The 23,545-nt window shown below is 38.2% G+C and overlaps 1 protein-coding gene across 6 annotated transcripts in view; it reads left to right on the forward strand.

Annotated features, from left to right (window-relative positions):
• RGS22 (regulator of G protein signaling 22) overlaps nt 1–23,545 on the forward strand; it is a 166,696-nt gene that overhangs the window by 81,620 nt on the left and 61,531 nt on the right. For all 6 annotated transcript variants that reach the window (XR_007728202.1, XM_050801191.1, XM_050801192.1 and 3 more), the window contains one exon: nt 22,223–22,417. Coding sequence is in view for 5 of the 6 variants with exons in the window: in XM_050801191.1 (XP_050657148.1) it covers nt 22,223–22,417 (195 nt within the window). In the remaining variant the exon portion in view is untranslated. The remainder of the gene's footprint in view (nt 1–22,222; nt 22,418–23,545) is intronic.

Below are 23,545 nucleotides of genomic sequence, written 5' to 3' on the forward strand. Positions count from 1 at the left end.
AATCCTTCCTTTCAGTTTAATTCCTGAAGAATATCCTTTAGTTGTTTTTCCATTAGGGCTTACTAGTGGTAGACCCATTTATTTGAAAATGTTTATTTTATTCTCTTATTGATGATTTAGCTGAATATAGAATTCTAGGTTGACAGTTTCCTCTTACCACTTTGAAAATCCTGTTTTATTGTTTTCTGCCTTCCATTGCTATCATTGAAGAGTATGCTGTTGCTCCTTTGTAGGAGGATTTTTTTCTCATATTTACTTTCACAGTCTTTTATTTGACTTTGGCATTCTGTATTTCACCTCAGTGTGTTTACCACTGGAAGATTTTCAGGGGCAGTAACATGCATGGAGCTGTCATCTCCTATGATAACAATGCCGCCTTCTGGGATTCCTCCTGAAGCACCTGCCTGAGCCTGTTTTACAGTTAACTTTTTTAATAAGTAGGAGTACATTCTAAAAAAAAGATAAAAAATATAGTGTAGTAAATACATAAACCAGTAATATGATCATTTATTATCATTATCAAGTATTATACTATACATAATTTTATGTGCTATACCTTTATACAACTGGCAGTGCAGTAGGTTTGTTTACACCAGCATCACCACAAACATGTGAGTAATACATGCGCTACAATGTTACTAGGTAATAGGGATTTTCCAGCTCCATTATGTTATGGGACCACCATTGTATATGTGGTCCACCATTGATTGAACAATTTTATGCAGCACATGACTATATATTTCATGTCACTCTTAACCTCTGTTTCAGGTTTTTCCACCTTTGAATATCTGTGTTGTATGTTTTAGATTGAAATAGATCAATTTTCTTTGTACTGTTTTTCAGTTCATATATTCTTCAGATTTCATTCTGCTCTTTAACTTACCCATTGAGTTAAGTCATTTTAAGATTATGTTTTTGTATTATTAAACATTATATTTGTGTCTTACAAAATTTCCTGGGGTTTTTTGGTCTTTTTCCTCATTTTAAAATTTCTTTTAAAAACATTTTTATTTTGCTTTAAGTCCCAGGATACATGTGCAGAGCATATAGGTTTTCTACATAGGTATACACATGCCATGGTTTCTTTTTTTTTCCTTTTCTTTTCTTTCTTTCTTTCTTTTTTTTTTTTTTTTGAGACGGAGTTTCGCCATGTTGCCCAGGCTGGAGTCCAATGGCATGATCTTGGTTCACTGCAACCTCTGCCTCCCCAGTTCAAACGATTCTCCTGCTTCAGCCTCCCAAATAGCTGGGATTACAGGCATGCACCACCATGCCTGGCAAATTTTTTGTATTTTTGGTAGAGATGGGGTTTCACCATGTTGGTCAGGCTGGTCTTGAACTCCTGACCTCATGTGATCCGTGTGCCTTGGCCTCCCAAAATGCTGGGATTACAGGCGTGAGCCACCATGGTTTCTTTTTTGATGTCTTTAATCATTTTAAACATGTGTTATAGTTTGTAGCTTCTGTCATAACAGTATTATCACAATATTTGTGACTTAAAGCAACACACATTATTATCTCATAGTTTATGTAGGTCAGGATTCTGGGCACAGCTTTGTTGGGTTCTCTGTAAGGTCTCAGCCAGGGCTAGTATCTCATCTGGGGCTCGACTGGGGAAGGATCTGCTTCAGTGTTCACATGGTTGTTAGCAATATTCAGTTTCTAGTATCAGAATTGGATTGGACATCAGGGTAACACATCGTTAGACTGATGGCCTCAGATTTTTGTTGGCAGTCAGCTAGAGGCCACCCTTAGTTCTGTGTCATATGGCCCTCTCCATATGGCAGCCCACAATGTGGCAGTTTGCTTCTCTAAACCAGCAAAGGGGAGAGTTTCTTAGCAAGACAGGCATTGCTATCTTATGTAATGTAACCATATACATGTAATCACATACAAATAATCACCGTTGCTATATTCTCTTGATTAGAAGCAGCCACATGTTATGCCCATACTTGGTGGTAGAGGGTTATGAAAAGGTATGAATACCAGGAGATACTGTTTTCATGGGGGCCACCCTAGAGCCTGGCTGCTATGGTATTCAATAATTCTGTAATTTGTAGTTCTTGGAAGAACTAATTCTGCTATCTATTAGTTCTGCTGACATGGTGGATTCTTTTCTGATGTGTTTTGTAATTGTGAATTATGAGCTCTTTAGTGGGTTTTTTTAATCTATGCTCTTTCTGGTAGGCACATTTTGTAATCATTTCCAAGATGAGAAATTAGCCAAGTATAAACTTGAACATGAAGCCCACATAATAGTAAACTCACGATAGCGAATTCTCAGGAGATATGTTGTTTTCTTTCTTTTATAAAAAGCCTAGGCCAATAGAAGCAAGGCTTTTTTTTTTTTTTTTCCTTTTTGTCTCCTAGGTTTAGTAGGTGTGAAGAAGCTTGCTTTTCTGGTACTTACTATGGGCATTAAATAAGGGAACATGTGACTGCTTCTTGCAGAGATTTCCTTTTCTGGTATCTTGGCAGCCTAGATTACCTGAAAACTCTTCGTCTAAAAAATACCTGGAAATGCCAGCTAAAATATAACAAATGTGCTCTTAAGTGCATGGCCGAGATAGTAAGGGACATCACCAAGGACCATGGTTAAGAAGTGTACTGAGAACCAGAGTGAAAAGCATGGGCTGACAATGGGACTGTCATGGATAAACCAAGAGTGTGGGTTATAAGAGCCACAAGGCACAGACAAGGCCCTGGGCCCTTAGAGGCGAAAAGTGACACTAAGACCCCTCACATCTACCAAGGCCTATGAAGGGTTATACACAAGGTGAAATGTGGAGTGAAAAAAAGACTATATATATATTTATAAAATTTATTTTTAATATATATTTTACAAGATCATATACAGGTGGAACAGAGCACTAAATGGAATAAACAGTATTATTAGGGTCAATATTTAAGGTTCTATCAATTACCTAGATAATGAGGAAGGAAAATGGGAATTTGAAGAAACTAGAGTGGATATACAGTTCCACAATATAACTTAAATTAAAATATAGTACATTAGGCCAGGTGTGATGGCTCATGCCTATAATCCCAATACTTTGGGAGGCCGAGGTAGGTGGATCAACTGAGGTCAGGAGATCGAGACCAGCCTGGCCAACATGGTGAAACCCCATCTCTACTAAAACTACAAAAATTAGCCAGATGTGGTGGTGCATGCCTGTATTCCCAGTTACTCGGGAGGCTGAGACAGGAGAATCACTTGAACCAGGAGACGGAGGTTGCAGTGAGCTGAGATCGTGCCACTGCACTCCAGCCTGGGCAACAGAATGAGACTCTGTCTCAAAATAAATAAATAAATAAAATGAAATAAAATATACTACATTGAATCACAACCTTTTAAGAATCTCCTTTATAATATTCAGTTACTTATTAATGAACATTCACTGAGAAACCTGCTATGTGCCAAGTAATGTTCTGTGGATAGAAAGATGATTAGGACAAAGTTCTTGACTTAGAAGCTTCACTCTCTAGTGGGGGAAGGAGATAATTACTGAAGCACTTCAGTCATATTTAAAACAGATAATAATGTTTCTCTCTTTTTTTTTTTTTTTTTTTGAGACAAGGTCATGCTTCTCTGTCACCTAAGCTGGAGAGCAGTGGCTCACGATCACGGCTCACTGCATCCTCAACCTCCTGGGCTCAAAGCGATTCTACTACCTCGGTGCCCCCTATGATTCCCCTAGTAGCTGATACTACAGACACATCACCAGCCCCAGCTAATGTTTTGTAGAGACAGGGTCTCACATGTTGCCCAGGCTTGTCTTGAATTCTTGCACTCAAGCAGTCCTCCCACCTCAGCCTCCCGAAGTGTTGGGATTACAGTCATGAGCCACCATGCCCAACCAGGTAATAGCGTCTTAACTGATAATGAAATTATTTCTCTCTTTGCTGGCAGAAAACAGTTGGTTATTGTTTTGTTTTCTTTTTAAGTCATCAGCTTCTTTTCAAATACCTTTTTCAAATAAGGGAACTGTTTCCTTTTTTCTCATTTTTGAGCCAAAAGCTGCTGTCCTTTAGTCTTATGCTTCATAGGACACTGTCCTATTTTATTCAGATTAACTTCAGAATCAGTTTTACATCTTTCTGGTATCTTCAGCCATAGCCAAATGAAACTTTAACATTTGCAAGTCCTGCTGCTGACATCTCCACCCAATGATATGACAGCTTGAAAATACCCTGCTGTAATGCTCTAGTGAGAGACTCCTGTTGTTTCTCCTTCTGTTTCTATGAAGAAGTCACTTGATGGGTCCCTTGCCCAATAAGACTTCTACTATTTACCCAGGGTTTATAGTACTGTTGCCCGTTTACTCTTGTGTTTGCAAAATTTCACAAGAGAAAAAGAAAACACAAAAGCTGAGTCAGTGAATGTTACCAGATCTGTGTTGTGCATTGATGTTTTTAGAAAGCCCGTAAGTTGTGATGTAATTGTAATGCAGAATTCATTAAATTATTTAGTAATTATTTATTGCTATCATTATCCTCTCTGGCCCCAGGTCATTTCAGTCTCCTATTAGGTGATTTGAGACACACTGTGGATCCAAATGATGTTCATACAAGGTTGTGCATTGTAGCCCTGCCTTAAGGTTCTCTGAGTATGTCTATGTATTTGTCCCCTTTGCTCCTGCTTTTATAGTGTACAAACTAGTAAATCAATATAAACTGAATAGCAGTTAGACCAGCAATTAGGAGCACATATTTTTCCTAGCCTAAACATGTTATTGCTATTTCCGCAAACATTTACCAAACACCTGCTATACCCTATGCTGTGATTGGTGCTGAGAACACCTCGGTGAACAAAGCACAGGGGCAGCCCCCCAAGCATTCTTTCTATCAAGGGTCAAGAATGTGCTTTCTTTTGCCTACTTCTCCAGAGAACCCTAGAAAGATTGAGAGAGAAAAAAACAGATAAGACCATGTAGCTCCTCCCCCATAAAATTTGCATTGTTCTTACAGTGTTTTCCAGTGAAGTCTGAGGTAACACCCAAAACCTTGGGTGTAATCACAAATTCCTTTGGAAAAACTTTATGGCATAAGAGGGGCAGTGTTGAAGATTTTTCTCTGATAATCAGCTTTATTTTCCCTTTGCTCACTGTCATCCATTACCTTAATTGTTTAGCTCCTCTCTTTACTTGGCATTTACAGGACCTAAATACTTCAGGGTGGTCCTGACATTTTCATTAAAGTGTCACGAGCTAAGTTCTCCTTCTCTAGGCCGATGGTGTATTTTCAGGTGCACCAACAGAGCTCATTATTTCTCTACTCAGCAGCAGCATTAAGAATCAAGCTCTGTTTTCTAAAAGATGAATGGGCATAGGTGAGGGGTGAGGTTGGCTGGTGATTCAATGTGGAAAATCATGTACCTCTTTATAGCTTTATGGTAAATTTTGGTGTCTTCACAATTAGGTTGTTTCTGGAGTACTGGGCAATTACTATTCAGGCTTTGTTACATTATTTGTTTTTGTTACCAGAGAGATGGTGTCCCAATTAGCGGTCAGGCTTGGATTCCTGAACACTGTGAATCACTGAGCACAGAATCAGCAGGGTTCTCGTGTTGCATCGCATTTTGTCATGTTTGCTAGTGAAGTGGATTCAGGAAGAACAAGCACAGCAGCCAGCTTTCTGGCTTGTAGCTACCCACTCATCCCCCACTTCCTGATGTTTACACCAGTTACCCATAGAGTCTTAAGATTTTTGAATACCATAGGTTTATAGACCAAAAAACGATCTCTAAAGATCCTTATTTATTTATTTATTTTTAGATCCTCTTTTAATCCTCTTGTTTCCAGAAAAGCGAACACCCGAACTTCTCTGAACCACCAATATCTATTATACCTGACATTTCTTTAATGTTTCTGTTAGGTTCTGTGGTAATAACTTTATATGGATAATTTTATTTAATTCTAGACAATCCTAAGGGGTAGATTGGTATCTTTATTTTATAGCTTTGGAAACTGAGACTTAGGGAAGTTGAATGCTTTCCTAATGCCATCCATTTAGCAATTGGTGAACTTGGAATTAGTACCAACTATTCTGACTCCAGACCCTGTACTCTTAACTTCTAAGCCATTGCTTTCTTATTATTATCTCTAGAAGAAAGAGTATCTGTTTATCACCTTGTTTAATCTTTCACTTTAATATCTTCAACTATCTTTATGAACATTAAATGTCAAATATCACCTTTAATATTTTTTTCTCCACAAAACTGTAGGTCCATGAAGACATTCTGCTCTGTTTAGCTTGTATGCTCAGGATTGAAGGTGCCATATAAAAGGTGCTGTGATAGGTATTGAAAAATTCATGAACTCATTGGCATGTTTATATTCTTAACAACATATTATAAACCTAATTAAAGATAGTCATTGATTATTTGGAAATGACAGCCAGCCAAGCATTTTTATTTCTTTAAGAAAAATTTTATGTGAAAACAGTTTAATGAGCCCCCATATACCTTCACTCAGCTTCAGCAATTATCAACATTCTGTCTTTCCAGTTTACTCTTAATAAGGAGCTCTTGGCTGGGTGTGGTGGCTCACGCCTGTAATCCCAGCACTTTGGAAGGCCAAGGTGGGCAGATCCGCGGTCAGGAGTTCGACACCAGCTTGGCCGACATAGTGAAACCTATCTCTACTAAAAATACAAAAACTAGCCGGATGTGGTGGCACGCACCTGTAATCCCAGCTACTCGGTGGGCTGAGGCAGGAGAAGTGCTTGAACCCGGGAGGTGGAGGTTGCAGTGAGCCAAGATCGCGCCACTGCACTCCAGCCTGGGCAACAGAGCGACTCTTTCTTGGAAAAATACAAAAAACAACAACAAAAATGGGAGCTCTTAAAAAATTGCATTGGAGCAGCAATGCAATCTCCCTGTCCCCTCCCACTTCACCCAAGGAACCTAAAAATATGGTTGCTTTTTGCAATTTAAACTAGGAAATGAATGTGTAATAAATCAGAACAGATATGAGCAGCCGTCTAGAGACAGAAGGGCTTCACAGGCCTGCAAGATTTGTAATGAAGATGCCAGCACATGTAAAGAAAGAATTTTCCAAGTCAGGAACAGTGGCTCACACCTGTAATCCCAGCATTTGGGAGGCTGAGGTGGGAAGATCACTTGACCCCAGGAATTCAAGATCAGCATGAACAACGTAGTGAGACCCCATTTCTACAAAAAAATTTTTTTAATTAGCCAGGTATGGTGGTCCATGCTTGTAGTCCCAGCTAGTTGGGAGGCTGAAACAGGAAGATCACTTGAGCCCAGGAATTGGAGGCTACAGTGAGCTATGATTGTACCAGTGTACTCCAGCTGCAGTCCGGCATGGGTGACAGAGTGAGACCCTAGCTCTTAAAAAAGAAAAAGAAAGAACGTCTCACTCATGAAGAGACATTGTTTGGCAGTGGCATCCCAGAAGGTGTAGTGTCTCAGAGGCAGACCTTGACATGCTCTTGAAGAGCTGTCCTGAGCTGTCTGCTCCTTGCATCTAGTCAGCTTGATAGATCTTGAAGGAGGGAATATTCACAGGGCTCATAACAGTTACCTTCACTTATTCTGACCATGTAAACTTGTTTTCCAAGGTTGTGTGCTGGTAAACATAGACCTACAACCTTAATGATGGTTGATGTTCTCATTTTTCATTGTAAAGCAATCACTTGATACTCTGGTTTCATGTATCAGTCTTGTGTGCTTTGTTAGCATAGATTATTATACTGGTGAAACAGGTTTTTTTTTTTTTTTTTTTTTTCTCAAGCCAGAAATTTTAATATAATCATGTTTTTTAAATTGAATTATTTATCTCAGCATTTTGGGAGGCCGAGGCAGGTAGATCACTTGAGCCCAGGAGTTTGAGACCAGCCTGGGCAGCATAGCAAAACCCTATCTCTACAAAAAAAATACAAAAATTAGCCTGGTGTGGTGGTGTGCACCTGTAGTCCCAGCTACTCGGGAGGCTAGGCTTGAGCCTGGGAGGTGGAGGTTGCAGTCAGCTGAGACTGTGCCACTGCACTCCAACCTGGGTGACATAGTGAGACCCTATTTCAAAATAAATAAATAAAGAAATAAAGAATTTTTTTGGTTCACTGATTTCCAAGAAATTATTTATTAATAGAAGTTAAATAATTCCATTAGTTTAAATGTGTATCTTGCTTTTGTCAGTGAAAGGTTTTTTAAAATACAAATCCAAAAATTTATAAAATAAAACCTTTATTTGTTCCTTAGGTTGCCTTAAACTATATAGTAATAACTTTTTTTTTCTGTGTGCTTGTTTATTTTATTTCATCATGCACTCAATTGATTTTGCTTAAAATGTCTTAAGCAATGACCCAAATCTATCTTAAAAGCCTAGCTTTTTTTGTTCCTGGTTTGTTCTCATCTTTTCTTAACACGTTCTATTTTCCCCTTCTGATTTTTTATTCTGTCCCAAACGATTCAAATTGTTTTACTTTTTTATCCTATTGGCATTTTCTTAGGCTCTCATTTGCTTTGAATTCTTTTTAGTAGGGTCTAAGCAATTGACAAAAATTCTAGTTTGTCATCATTATCTTTTTTTGTACAAATCCATCTTGTGTTGAAGTAGTTTGCCTCTTGGTATCAAGATGTTGCAATCCTTAGATCCCATCTTTAAGATTCCTAGTTGAAAAATCCAAGGTCCTTCACATGAAAATCCATCTGTGGAAAGCTCCATCTGTAATTTATTCCCTCTCGGCATAGCTCCTCAGTAATGTTTTTGAGCTCCTAGTGGGATGTGAGAGGTCATTAGAAATCATCATTTTTTCCTCTTTTGCAGAAAAAAAGATTGGATTGCTTGAACTTGCTTGTTATTTTCTTTTTCTGCCTCATATGAACTCAGATAATAATGTCCTATGCCTGCTCGAGCTGTGAATCGTTATGAAAACAGACTTCTGTTTTTGCTGAAGTAAATATTTTGTGATTTCTGAAAGTATCCTGTATCATGGCATTTATATTTCTTTTATAAACACCTCTGGGGACTCTTTTTTTCATTTTTCACCCTTAGCTTCCGGGAGTACAGTTCATCTCATTGCTTTATATGAACTCCAAGCATAGAGTTATTGAGCCCAGTTGAGCAGATCTCATGTTACTTTGCTATTTGCCATCACTTACAGCAATATGGTTTTTTTGTTGTTGTTACAGTTTAGTGGACATCTGTTCTGTTGTGTTTAAGATGATCTGTGAAGTGATTTTGGTTTCTTTGGGGTCCAGACACTGAATCAAGATCCATTAGTACCATTTCTATTTCTCATAATGCTTTAATGTTTCTTCTTCAAATATGTTCTTTGTACTTTCTCATCAGGCCAAGCTAATACTTTCTCATCAGGCCCACTAAACTGATTAATTTATCAGGCTGAAGATAAATGTAATACTTGAAACTTAGTTTTGACCTTTTCTAAATAAGGACTACTCAGAATGTAAACAAACAATTTTAAAGAAAAGCTGTTGACCCTCCTCTTCTGGTTCAGCTTTACTCTTCACTATTAACAGGGCCTTTACTGTATATATTTTTTAAATGGATGTCTGTTAAACAGAGTATGTAAGTAAACTGTGTTATAAATTGGCATAATCTGGTATGACTTGGTATATACTGGTATGTAGCTTTGCTGCCAGTAAATATTTGAAGTAGCTGGTGTCATTTGTTTTTTCCTACTTTATTTCTCTTTCTTTAATGATCATGATAGGAAGAGAAGTATATTTGCCTTATAATCAGTGCTATGATGACAAATGTTCAACAACCAGATCTCTAGGGGAAAAAGCAGCTCCGATTTGTAGCATTTGCTGATCTCTGGGTATAAATACTCTCACCATGGATGATTTCAAGCTGCCAACATGACGTCACTGAATGCAGAGTTGGGAAGAGATGTGCAGTAGCACCCCATCATATAATATTTCCCCCATACAGATACACCTCAAGACCATGGGTAATATTAATGGCAAAACAGTAAAATCAACAGGAAATAATGAGTTTTGAGTAGTCGTTATTTTTGTTTTTAATATAACTTCTTTTTTTCCTGAGGCCTCTGGACTGGACTGAATCATAATTTCTTTAATTGTAAGTTTATGTGATTTAATTTTTGGTAATGACAGAGTTTAACAACTGACTCACAAAATTCCTGAATATTTATGAATCGGCTCTTGTGAGCTGGTACAAGCTGGCTCCAGTAGACCATTGCTTATAAGGGAGGAAGAGAAGTAATAACAAGAAAAGCATCACTGTGAATCCTCTCCATTTTTTCTCTAATGTTACAGCTGGAGACCCTGACTCTTCACCTTTAAAAAGTTTCTTCCACCTTTTGGAGACTACTTATGAACCACTCACACTTACCAAAGAAGGCACATCATCTCTCCTCCAGAATCACCAGGTCCTGCAGTTTACTGTGAACTTCATGAAGGAGCTTATAAAAAAGCTTTGTATATTTCAGTAGCCAAAGGCTTTTTCTTCTTTTGTCTTTAGAGTGTATGAAATAGTGCCTTGGCTTTTGTGGAATATCTCTTTTTCCCAGGGGCTGGCTAAGTCTTTGCTGATACCACGCTGTCAGTCCATCAGGCAGAACCCTAGTGCTACCTGATGGTAAGTAGAAGAAAATTGCGGCTGGGAGCGGTGGCTCATGCCTGTAATCCCAGCACTTTGGGAGGCCGAGGCAGGCAGATCACCTGAGGTCAGGAGTTAGAGACCAGCCTGACCAACATGGAGAAACTTCGTTGCTACTAAAAATACAAAATTAGCTGGACATGGTGGCAGGTGCCTGTAATTCCAGCTACTCAGGAGGCTGAGGCAGGAGAATCGCTTGAACATCGGAGGCGGAGGTTGCGGTGAGCCAAGATTGCACCATTGCACTCTAGCCTGGGCAACAAGAGTGAAACTCCGTCTTAAAAAAAAAAAAAGAAAGAAAGAACATTTTTTTGCGACAGCAGATGACTTTGGCTTTATAGTTTGTATACTGTCTTGGTGAGCATCTTGGAAAATTACTAGAAGAATGTGAAAGATATATATTAAAATGCCTTCTGCTGCCTTACTAATTACATGATTAGAATTCCCTCCTTTACTTTTGTAGTCAAGTAATGGGTCTAAAAAAATGAACTTGTTAGTGATACAAAATGCTGAAGCATGAACGTTTTCTCCTAATCTCTGGAATACTATATTGGAAGTCTACTTTTAAAATGTCACCAATTTTAGTTAATCTGGTAATATGCTTTACGAGATGTGCTGTCAACTAGTATTAATATCTCACAATATATAGGTTTTGAATACATTTTATTCTTCATGTACTGAGGGACTCATTTTAAGTCATACAGTTCCAAAGTTTTACGTTTCTTACTTCCAGTCCTGGCCTGGTGGTGACAGCAGAACATCATGTAATCAGTGTTACCAGGCAATCGTAGCAAGATACATACACATGATCATTAAAATAAATACATCAAAATGAAGTATGTGAAACTGTTCCATTAACATAACTAACAGCTGAAATGTAACATAACAAATCAACACATGTGTTACAACATTTGGTATTATTTCTGACTTTGCCTTTTAAGGCTGCAGAGAAATTGTTCTTGTTTTCATTGGAACGCAGATAAGTGTCAAGCTGTAGCTCATCAAATGGCCCCTATTTATGGAAAAGATGTCTTCCCAAAGCCTGTGCTCACCTTTGGCACAGTGAGAATACTTTGCTGGGTGCTTCTACAGTATGCTAGTTGGAATCTAATCCCATAGCTGTCATCATTTAGCCTTTGATACAAAGAGAAATCCAAATAGTACAGACAATTGTGGAAAATATTTCCTTTTTTTTATTTTTTTGCTTTTGACATTGTTAAAAACAAGAATAAGTTCAATAAACACACAATTTTCATTTCTCAGGTATGTTTATCTAGACCTTATCATTCAATAAGAAAACATTAATGTGGGAAAAGTAAGCCTGGCATGCATTTTGATACATTTGAAAGAAGATTGGGATTCACTTCTATCCAAGAATATGCTTATTAACACATAATTTCAAAATGATTTTGAAAACTATTAAGTGGTATGGAAATCTTGCATGAAAAATATCATAGTGTTGGAAAAATATAAATTGCAATGGGAAATGTCATGTTTTAAATCGTTTGAGCTATCTCATATGTATTAATAGTACAATGCAGGTATTATATAGAGGATATTGTCTCTAATTAATGAAGCAGCTGAGATTTCCTTGAAGAGGCAAACAGGAATATTTGTTCACTTCTTCCCCCAATAATGTCAGCAAACTAATATGTATTAAAAATAAATTAAACATTGTTCTTCATTTTAACACCATTTAGAAAGCAAAACATTAATCAAAATACGGTTTTTCTTCCTCTGCTATTTTGTGTGTGTGTGTGTGTGTGTGTGTGTGTGTGTCTTCATTTATCCTAATTTTTTTCTCCATTTTTTTTTCTGCTTTCCAGTTCAGCTCTTCTGTCTCATGGTATCCATCCTACATCTTTTTTTCTTGCTAGTCTTGTTAACTCTCGGGTAATAGTGACAGTTCAGTTAGGCAAGAAAATTAACTCCCAGAATTTCAAGACTGTAAAAGATTTTTTAGGGGCAGGCATTACTATTTATTCTTTTTTTTTTTTGATACAGATGCCAAGAAAGTGAGTCACAGGCACAGGTGTAGAGAGGTGCAGGGCAAGCAGTGCATTGTGCATTTCCTGATTACATAACCTTTGAGTGTCTCCAGGAGAGATGAGGCTTAGAGTCATGTTGTGTGCAGTGCCAGGCACTTTGATCACAGACAGGCAGTGCTTGTATCCCTTCTCAAAAACTTTCCTGCTGGGTTGTTAAAGCATCATAGGTTAATGTTTAAATTGGACTCATGTTGGCCACAGCTGTGTGTGAGTGAATCTCTGCTTGAATGTGAATCAGAGTAGCTGACTGGAATATGAAGGGAGCAGTTTCTTCTCTAACATGAGCTGCGTTGTTATTTACTCTGTGGCTAGAAAGGAAGAACTGGGTGGCCAGTAAAAAAAGCAAATGATTTGGATATTTAAACAATGTTTCTAACCCATAATCAGGCTATATGATTTACATATCAAAAAGCATAATCTTTATGTTTCATCTTAAAGTCAATTTATATCAACTTAAAATGATTTTATCATCTTTATAAAGATTTTAAGTGTGTTGTTTAGCTTTTTAAACTTTTGTTTTAGATATACAATTACAATATCTTTTATTTACTAAATATATATATACTCAGTTACCCACTTATAGATTATAACAATCTATAAGTTAGTTATCTATAATCTATAACTTATAGATTATAACAATCTATAAGTTAGTTATCCACTTATAGATTGCCTTGGATTATTAGAAAGACATATTCAGATTTTAGTATCATAATTCAGTTTAAATGTACAATAATTTTACTGTTTGGGCTAATAAAGAATTGACAAACCGAATTCACTTTTCTCATCCTTACTCGTTTAACCGCATGTGTCTCTACCATCCTGGAGAGGTGAGGAACAGTGGAGACAACTTCAACAAAAGACAATAAATGTGTGTAGTGTAGGCTTGGGATGCCATGGATTGGATGACCTCACAAGCCCCTTTTTAATGCTTCCAGTTCTGTGATTTTTCAATAAAGGACTGGGCATAGTGGCTCATGCTTGTAATCCCAGTACTTTGGGAGGCCAAGAGGGAAGGATCACTTGAGCCTAGGAGTTTGAGACCAGCCTGGGCAATATAATGAGACCTTGTCTCTACAAAACATTTTAAAAAAATTAGTGGAGCATGGTGATGAACGTTGACAAATGGATTGCTTGAGCCCAGGAGGCAGAGGTTGCAGTGAGCGGAGATCAGGCCACTGCCCTTCAGCGTAGGTGACAGAGCAAGCCCCTGTTTAAAAAAAAAAAAAAAAAAAAAAAGACTGGTAAGGAATCAGGGATGTAGGGAGAGTGTATTCTTCTTCTTCTTCTTCTTCTTCTTCTTCTTTTTTTTTTTTTTTTTTTTTGAGACCAAGTCTAGCTCTGTCATCCAGGCTGGAATGCAGTGGCCCGATCTTGGCTCACTGCAAGCTCTGCCTCCTGGGTTCATGCCATTCTCCTGCCTCAGCCTCCCGAGTAGCTGGGACTATAGGCGCCCACCACCACGCCCAGCTACTTTTTTGTATTTTTAGTAGAGACAGGGTTTCACTGTGTTAGGTGGGATGGTCTTAATCTCCTGACCTCGTGATCTGCCTGCCTCGGCCTCCCAAAGTGCCGGGATTACAGGCGTGAGCCACCTCGCCCAGCAGGAGAGCGTATTATTTTTAAGGATTATGCTGGTTGTCAGATGGGGGGTTGATACTCTTGAACAAAGAGAAATTGTTTGGGTGACAATAATTCAATAAACGTGGTGAGGAAGCAAAAAAATAAAAAGTGGGAGGGCAAATTAATACCTACATTCAGGTGCAATCATTTAGTTCATTTCTTTTTTCTTCCCCTCCCCTCTCTAGTTTGGTTATTTTTAACAGGAAAGTCTGTGAAGTGTCAACCCAAGTTCTAAATTACATATTTCTGGTTTGAGATTTTGGCATTTGAGAATAGCTATTCAATTAATATGGTTGAGAATTAGACAAATGTCTGTTTCTTATCATGGAACATCTTCTGCTTTTCTTTGCTTTATTTTCAGCTTTAAATATGTGTCAAGTGTTTCTAGGAGTCTTGTTTTAGAGAAACTTCAGAATTTAACTGATGACAATTAAATATGGAGAAACCATATGATTTATCATCTAAACCCAGATGCTTTTGAGAATTAAACTGTTAATAATTATTCAAAGACAGTAGGCTTAGACTAGAGTAGGGACACATGACTGTTCCAGTGATATAGATCCTAGAGGCTGCAGACTATGTAGCTAAATAATATGCATGAACCCCTATGGCTAGGGCGAAATATGAGTGTGAGGTCAGGAAGAAAGGTAGCAGACAGTAACCTGGGAAAGGTCTGGCCTTGCTTGGTCAGAAAACTGAGTTTTATGATGTTTCTTGAGATGGAAGTGATGCTACTTATTTCCTCCTGATATTTTTATATTTGTTTTTGTTAGTTTCTCCTTGTTTCATTGGAGAGATTAAAGTCATAGGATTTGCATTTGAGAATAAAAAAGGGGAGCGCAGGGAAGAGTCAAAAATTGTACTATAAATGGGTATTATTAATGAAAACTGGAGGCCAGGCATGGTAGCTCACGCTTGTAATCCCAGAACTTTGGGAGGCCAAGGCAGCCAGATTACTTGAGATCAGGAGTTCAAGACTAGCCTGGCCAACATGGTGAAACCCTGTCTCTACTGAAAATACAAAAATTAGCCTGGGTGGTGGTGCGTGCCTGTAGTCCCAGCTCCTCAGGAGGCTGACACACAAGAATCACTTGAACCTGGCAGGCAGAGGTTGCAGTGAGCTGAGATCACACCACTGCACTCCAGCCTGGGTGACAGAGGAAGATTCCATCTCAAGAAGAAAGAAAAGAAAAGAAAAAAAAGAAAAGAAACCTGGAAACACAGGAGGAAGGGAGAGGCTTTAGAAGTTAGGAAGGGATAGTTTGCTATATTATTGAGTCCTTGAGGGTCTGGAAGATATTCATGTGGCTATAACAAGTAGGCTGCTAAAAGCAAAGGTTTTGAGTTCAGGAAAGAAATCTGGTGTAAAGCTATTAGCATTAGTATATGGAGTTCTTCCACATTGATTGGCTGTTAAATTTTTGGAGCTAGGTGAAGTCTTTCATTCATCTACTTATTCTAAATTTCACATTATGCCAGATGCTAGGGATACAGTAATAAACAAAGTAGACACAGTCTCTTTGTAGAGTGTAGGGTCCAGTGGGAAAAACATAAAAGTACAGGGTCCATGGGAACACACAGGAAGGATTCTTAAGCCAGACTTCAGGAGCCATGGAAGCTGAGTCTTTAGGATGAATAGAAGCTCAGTGAAAGGCGAAAAGAAGATGAGGGTAGAGAGCATAGAAGCGATAGAGTGCAGAGTACAAAACTCCTGTGAGGGAGTGCTTGCCTCCTGTGAGAAACTGTAGGGGCATGAACGGAGAAGGTGTAATTGAGCATGGAACTTGAGTAAGTGTCATCTTTTAAGGGAGGAATGGAGGAAAAGGAATCAGCAAAGAGCCTGAGAAGCAGCAGAAATTGGCAGGGAGAGAATCAAGAGAAAGGGTTGGCGAAGTCAGAGGAAAGAGAGTAAAGGAGAGATGAGATAATTATATTATGCAGTATTAAAGCTGCATAAGGGATCAGGTTGAATGAAGATTAAGGAAAGAAGCTATTGAATTGGCGATTAGGTGGTTTTTAGTGATCTTTGAGATCATTGTCATTGGCATGGAAGCCAGACTTCCATAGATTGAGGAGTGACTATGGAGACTTGTAGAGAAAGGGAAGAAAGAAGTAGGGTAAGAAGTAGGGAGTAAAACAGAGTCAGGAAAAACATTTTAGAATGAGAAAGGCACTAGATTTCAACAACTTTGTAGCATAAAGAAGCAAATGGAATCAATGGAGAGGTAGATTAAAGAAACAAGGCACGAAGGAAATAGCTGGTGTTGCAGGCTCTGGAGGAACATGGTCGAGTGCACCTGAATGCCTTAGGATTGGAAAGACGTCTTCCTTTGAGACATCAGAGAAACAAAAAGATTTAGAAGAGAGCTCTTGAGAGGAAAGTTGAGGGCATTTATACCAGTGGTTTTTCCCAGTTACGTGGAAGATAAAGTCTACTGAAAGTGAAGAAGTGTAAGAGTACAGTTGGGAGCATTAAATAGGATGGCAGTTTTAAAATGGGAAATGGCATTGATTAGAAATAAGCAAAAATGTAACAAACTTTTTGATTGCAGCTAAGTTTTTTTGAATTTTATTTATAATGGAGTCAGTCGTGATGTTTTTATTAGGAACTTGAGGGTAGAGTGGGGAGGAAATAGGGATGTTGGTAAGAGTATAGTTGAAATAATGGACAGTTCTCAGTCCCAATTGTCTAAGAAAGTAAAAGCAGCTGGTGCATGATTTACTTAGAGGACATATTTATTTAGATTGTGCTGAAGGTGAAGAAAAGCTTGGTGAGAGATACAAATAGATGAAAATTATGGTCAGAGAGAGAAAGTTGTTCTATTAATATGGTAAGTGGTAAAATAAAGACAAACTTACCTTGAAGAAAATCATAAAGCAAACTTTAAGAAGGTAAAAGCCCAAGGCAGTTGGATACAATCATATACAGAAACTTGGCTTCAACAGGGCATCAAGAAGTGTCCACCATAGTATAGATACAGTACTAGACTATCTAAATCACACATAGATGATCTCTTGGAATTGAGGTTAGCACTAAATCTTAAAGATAAAACAGAAAGAGTAAAGGCAAGACAGAATAAAAGAGAAGGGAAGTAGATTTAGGCATCCACCAGAGGCTGACCATCCTAACAGCTGTCATTGTTGTCCTAGCCACCATTTCAACTTCTTTCCTACTTTTACCCTCTTCTCTGTTCTCATTTAAAAAAAGAAATCAGGTCAGGTGCGATGGCTCACGCCTGTAATCCCAGCACTTTGGGAGGCCAAGGTAGACAGATCACAAGGTCAGGAGATAGAGACCATCCTGGCTAACATGGTGAAACCCCATCTCTACTAAAAATAGAAAAAATTAGCCAAGCATGTTGGTGGGCACCTGTAGTCCCAGCTACTTGGGAGGCTGAGGCAGGAGAATGGCATGAACCCAAGAGGCAGAGCTTGCAGTGAGCCGAGATCACACCACTGCACTCCAGCCTGGGCGATAAAGCGAGACTCCATCTCAAAAAAAAAAAAAAAAAAAAAAAAAAAAATCAAAGGCGTTATCCTGATTTCTATATGAGAACTTTTCTTGTACTAACCAGAATGCTCAACATATGAGAATTTGATATGTAGCACATCAGATCTTTTTAAACTATAGTTTTGAACTGTAAAAGAAAAAAAATATTTAAAAAAAGTATTTCTGCCCTAATTTAGCCTGACTACTGATTTTTAGTGTAAGTAATTTAGGCTGTTAAATTTTCTTTTCTTTGAAGTGAATTTGGAATTATTGGAGCAAATCCTACATTTTTAAATGTTGTTAATTTGATAATTTTAATCTTTAGTTTCACAATTTACCTAAGACATTATTTGTATTAGTTTACTTTAGAAAACTCTCTCTCTCTGTTTCTTTCCTTTCTTTCTCTCTCTCTCACTGTCTCTCTCTCTGTCTCTCTCCTCACTCTTGTCACCCAGTCTGGAGTATGATGGCACCATCATATTTCACTGTAATCTCGAACTCCTGGCCTCAAATGTTTCTCCCACCTTGGCCTCCCAAAGTGCTGAGATTATGAGAATCAGCTACCACACCCTGCCAGCTTTAAATTCTTGACCTGTGAAATTTCCCTTTCAAATCACTGTTTCGCTTAAAGCCACTCATCTCCCATTTATATACTCAGCAAATATCTATTGAATGCCTATTATACTCTGAACTTTAGTATTCTCTTTTAACTACTCCACATGCCCTTCTCCCTTATCTTAATCACTGGTTCTTTGATACTCTACCCTGCAAATTACTGTATCACTACCCTGATTTTGACCTTGTTTGCTTTCCTACGTGTCATGGACCTCACAGTAGATCATTTCAATTGCACTTTAACCAGCACCTTTGATTCTTTTGTTGCTTTAATGTCTATATATATGTGTGTGTGTGTGTGTGTGTGTGTGTATAATTTATATTCTTAACACCATTTATTGCTGTCTCCTATCTTTAAGCTAACTCTTCATTTGGCTTCTGCAGCATTACTCTGACTTGGTTTACCTCTTATCTCTCTGACTTCTGTTTCTCAGGCTCTTTTACTATTTCTTCTGACTTTATTCATTATTATTATTTTATTTTGCAATAAATATTTATTGATATTTACCCATATATTTGTACTTTCCATTGTTTTCTAGTCCATCCTGCTTTTGTCTAGAGCCTTCATTTAATATTTCACCTCTAGAGTCTCCATTTAATATTTCATTTAGGACAGGTCTTCTGGTGATGAAGTTTGTTTTTGTCTGTTGATTTATAACATCTATTTTGTTTTTATTTTGGAAAGGTGTTTTTGCTAGACATAGAATTATAGGTTGGCAGTTATTTTCTTTTGGCACATTAAAAACTTGAGACTGGAGTCAATATCTAGTCCATTCCTGCTCTCAGGGTGTTTTGAGAGCTTAGGATGTTTACAGGGACTTCCCCACTGACAGGTCCTGAACTATAATCCTTGTCTCCTAATCATTGCAAGACTTCCAAAAACTCCATTTATAGGTAATTATAAGAATTTTGACTTTTATTATGTGTTAGATGGGAAGCTACTAGAGAGTTTGAGCAGAGGAGTGCTGCACAAAAGGATTTTTCTGTCTGCTGTGGTAAGAATAGACTGTGAGAAAGCAAAGAGTAGTCTGGGAAAACTAGTTAAGAGACTATTGCAAAAAAGCAAGCAAGAGGTGAAGGTGGCATGTAATTTCTTGTCTATCTATTGAAATAACTTCCAAACTGCTTCAAATATTGATCTTACTCAAACTATCGTATCCAATAGTGTCACTGCTCAGTTAAAATCCTTACAAGATTCCCCATTATATCTTTAGGTAAAAATTCAAATTCCTTAACAAAGGATAAGAGATCATATTCATGCTCTGGTTTCTGCCTCCCTTTAAAGTATCTTCTCTTATTCACCTCTTTCCTTTAGCCAGTGTTATCTACTTGAAACCTAAAATCTCTCCATAGGTTTTAAAGCTCCCATAGGCCTCCATGCATTGACCTGTGTTTTGCTTCTGCTTGGGCCATCTTTCATCAACCCTCCTCTATTGACTGATTATTGACTCCAACTTATCTTTAGAGATTTAGCTTAACAATTATCTTCTGGAGGGCAGGCATGGTGGTTCACACCTGTTAATTCCAGCACTTTGGGATGTCAAGGTGGGCAGATTGCTTGAGCCCAGGAGTTTGAGATCAGCCTGAGCAACATAGCAAGACCCCATCTCTTAAAAAAAAAAAAAAAGAATTATCTTCTCTCTGAAGAGTTTCTAGAATTATTTCCTTCCCTAGTCCAATACATAAATGAGTCTTTTCTAGGGATTTGGAAATTTTAATAAATGTTTATGGCATCTACTGTCTGCCAAGAACAGTTCTAGGAACTGGAGATACACCAGTGAATAAGCTACAGTCTTTGCCTTCAAGGATCTCAGTCTGGAAGAGAAGACACATAAATACATAACTGCATTATAGAGTGATAGGCATAGCAGCAGAAAGTGTGATTATTGGGGGAGAATGGGAGTGAAACTTCCTAGAGGAGGAGAAATCAACGTTGGTTTTTAATTTTTTTAGACGAAGTCTCACTCTGTCGTCAGGCTGGAGTGCAGGGACATGATCTTGGTTCATTGCAACCTCCACCTCCTGGGTTCAAACGATTTTCTTGCCTCAGCCTCCTGAGTAGCTGGGACTACAGGTGCGCACCACCATGCCCAGCTAATTTTTGTATTTTTGGTAGAGATGGGGTTTCATCATGTTGGCCAGGATGGTCTCGATCTCTTGACCTCGTGATCTGCCTGCCTCGGCCTCCCAAAGTGCTGGGATTACAGGTGTGAGTCACTGTGCCCGGCCTCATGTTTGGTTTTAAACTCTAAATTAGTTTATCAAGCAGACAAGGTATGTGGGGTAGTGTAGCCATCCAAGATGGAAGGAACAATATGTGTAATGGTATGAAATGGCAAAACAGCAAGACTTAGGGAAATTATAGAAAATTTGTATTTGAATGTAAAATTTTAAAGATGATTAATGGGAGACGAGCTTAAAAGATCATTGAAGATCTTATTTATAATACATACCTCTCTTATAGCACTTTTCATCCTGTTATAACCATTGATATTCATCTCCATGTCACCACCAAATTGGCTTCTTCAGAATAGGCATTGACTCTTGTTCATTAATCTTTGCATACATAGCACCTAGCCAAGTGTCTAAGATGCAGTAGATGGAGTACTCAGTAAATGCTTGTGTTGTTAACATGGACCCTTTACCTCTTTTAAAAGATTATTTTAAAATAAGACTATTGCTGTTTGGTACAAACTCATATCTGTATCTGTCTGTTCTGAGTTGGTCTAGATATTATCAGGTTCAAATTCTAAGTATTGTGAAATAAAATTGACATAAAGTACAAATTAACTAGAGATTGTTAGTAAAACTTGATTTAAAATGTCCAGTGTGCAAACATTTTTTAAACACAATGTTATTAAATTGCTTCTCAGATATATGTAACTATTATTGAGAGACAGGACAATTAGAGAATGGAACAGATATTTGTGGCAGGTTTGCTGGAGGTTCTATGTATATCTTTCCATTCACTTTTTTTTTTTGAGATGGAGTTTCACTTTGTCACGCAGGCTGGAGTGCAGTGGCATGATCTTGATCTTGGCTCACTGCAATCTCTGCCACCCGGGTTCAAGCAATTACTACTGCCTCAGCCTCCTGAGTAACTGTGATTAGAGGTGTGCACCACCACACCTGGCTACTTCTTGTATTTTTAGTAGCGACGGGGGGTGGAGGGGGCGGTTCACCATATTGGCCAGGCTGGCCTTGACCTCCTGACCTCAAGTGATTCACTCGCCTCGGCTTCCCAAAGTGCTGGGATTACAGGCGTGAGCCACTGCACCTGGCCTCCATTCACTCTTATGCTTTTGTCTTCCACAGCATTGGATACCAGATGGAAAGACTTAATGGCAGAAAGGGATAATTAGCAACAGTCTTAAGAACTCTGCAGCTCAGTTTGGTAGGACAGGTAGTCTGTTGTTTCTCCAAAAGACTAATAGCCAGCTTTTCAGTCCTAGTGTATTCTTGCCTCCTGTTTCCAAAAAAAAGTATTTCAAGCCACTTTGGAAAGTAACACAAATGTGTTAGAAATGTTGTGAACATAAAGGAAGAAAAGAGGCACATAAACTCAAATTTATCGTAATAATACTTAGTGCTTCCTCAGATTTTTGTAATCTGAGAAAAATTGACTAATTACTGATGAAGAAATTGGAAAACAAAAGGAAAAACAAAGTCTTTCAAATAGATGCATTGCTTCGTGTTAAGTAGTTCTACCCATATTTTCAAGAAAAATATCACGTTGGCTTATTTGCCTTCTCTTAGTTTTTAAAAAATGCCTATGCTGAGGTATCTGCTAACCATTGTGGCTTCTCTCAACATCCTTTCCCTTCTTCCCTCTTCTCCTTCAGTATCTTTTTGCCACATACGTTGCTCCTTCTGCCACTCTTGACATTGGACTCCAACAGGAAAAGAAAAAAGAAATTTATATGAAAATACAGCCACCATTTGAAGACCTTTTTGACACAGCAGAGGAATATATCCTTCTCCTCCTTCTTGAACCATGGACAAAGATGGTAAAATCGGACCAAATTGCTTATAAAAAGGTACTGTGCCACTGATAAATTGAGTGTGAAACCATTCAGGTTTACTACAATACTCACACCTGTAATCCCAGCACTTTGGGAGGCGAAGGCGGGTGGATCACCTGAGGTCAGGAGTTCAAGACCAGCCTAGCCAACGTGGTGAAAACCTGTCTCTACTAAAAATACAAAAATTAGCCAGGTGTGGTGGCGGGTGCCTGTAATCCCAGCTACGTGGGAGTCTGAGGCAGGAGAATTGCTTGAACCTGGGAGGCGGAGGATGCAGTGAGCCAAGATCACATCATTGCACTCTAGCCTGGACGCCAAGAGCAAAACTTGGTCTAAAAAAAATAAATAAATAAAAACTAAAACTAAAAAAACCATTAGATTTACTGCCAACGATAAGCAGCATTGTTAACTCACAAGAGAAAAACTGGAAAAGGTCTCATGTGGCCCTAAAATTTAGAGCTAAGATTTGGGTAGCCTCAAAATTTGGGCAGGGAAAGTATTTACCCACTTGATTTTTTAATTTTTTTTATTTTTTTGAGATGGAGTCTCGCTCTGTTGCCCAGGCTGGAGTGCAGTGGCATCACTTGTTTTTTTGTTTGTTTGTTTGTTTTGTTTTGGTTTTTGCCAGTTTTCTTATTGTTGCCTAATGAAAGACTTTATGTCATTTTTTGCTCTCCGTACAAGTATGTCAGAATAGAGAAATCTGAGTTTTGGTTTCCTGTGAATAAGTAAATATGCCTTTCTTGCTACTTTTCAGCAGTAGCCTTAATTTTAATGAACAGAAACACCTATTTCATTTTATGCTAGATGAGTTTCAGTTACTATCACATGCATGGAAAACATAAACGTTTCATATGTATTGTGGAAAGTAGATCCTCTGACTTTGGTACTTCTATTTTAAAGTACCCCCAGTGTTCATCAGGTCAGACTGCTTGACTGGATACAAGTTTCAACACGTCTTTTGTCATCCTGAAAGAGGTCGTTTTAAGCCTCAATGCTTGAGTATTTTCACTATTTTATTAATGGGTGGAGGCCATTTATTTAAATATTTATTTTGAATCACAAATTAAAACCATCTATCTATACTTTTTATATTAAGTTAATGCATGTACTGTGTACCTGAGGTCATTTCAGGTGGAACTC

The sequence above is a fragment of the Macaca thibetana genome, chromosome 8, assembly GCF_024542745.1.
Source record: "Macaca thibetana thibetana isolate TM-01 chromosome 8, ASM2454274v1, whole genome shotgun sequence".
NCBI lineage: Eukaryota > Metazoa > Chordata > Mammalia > Primates > Cercopithecidae > Macaca > Macaca thibetana.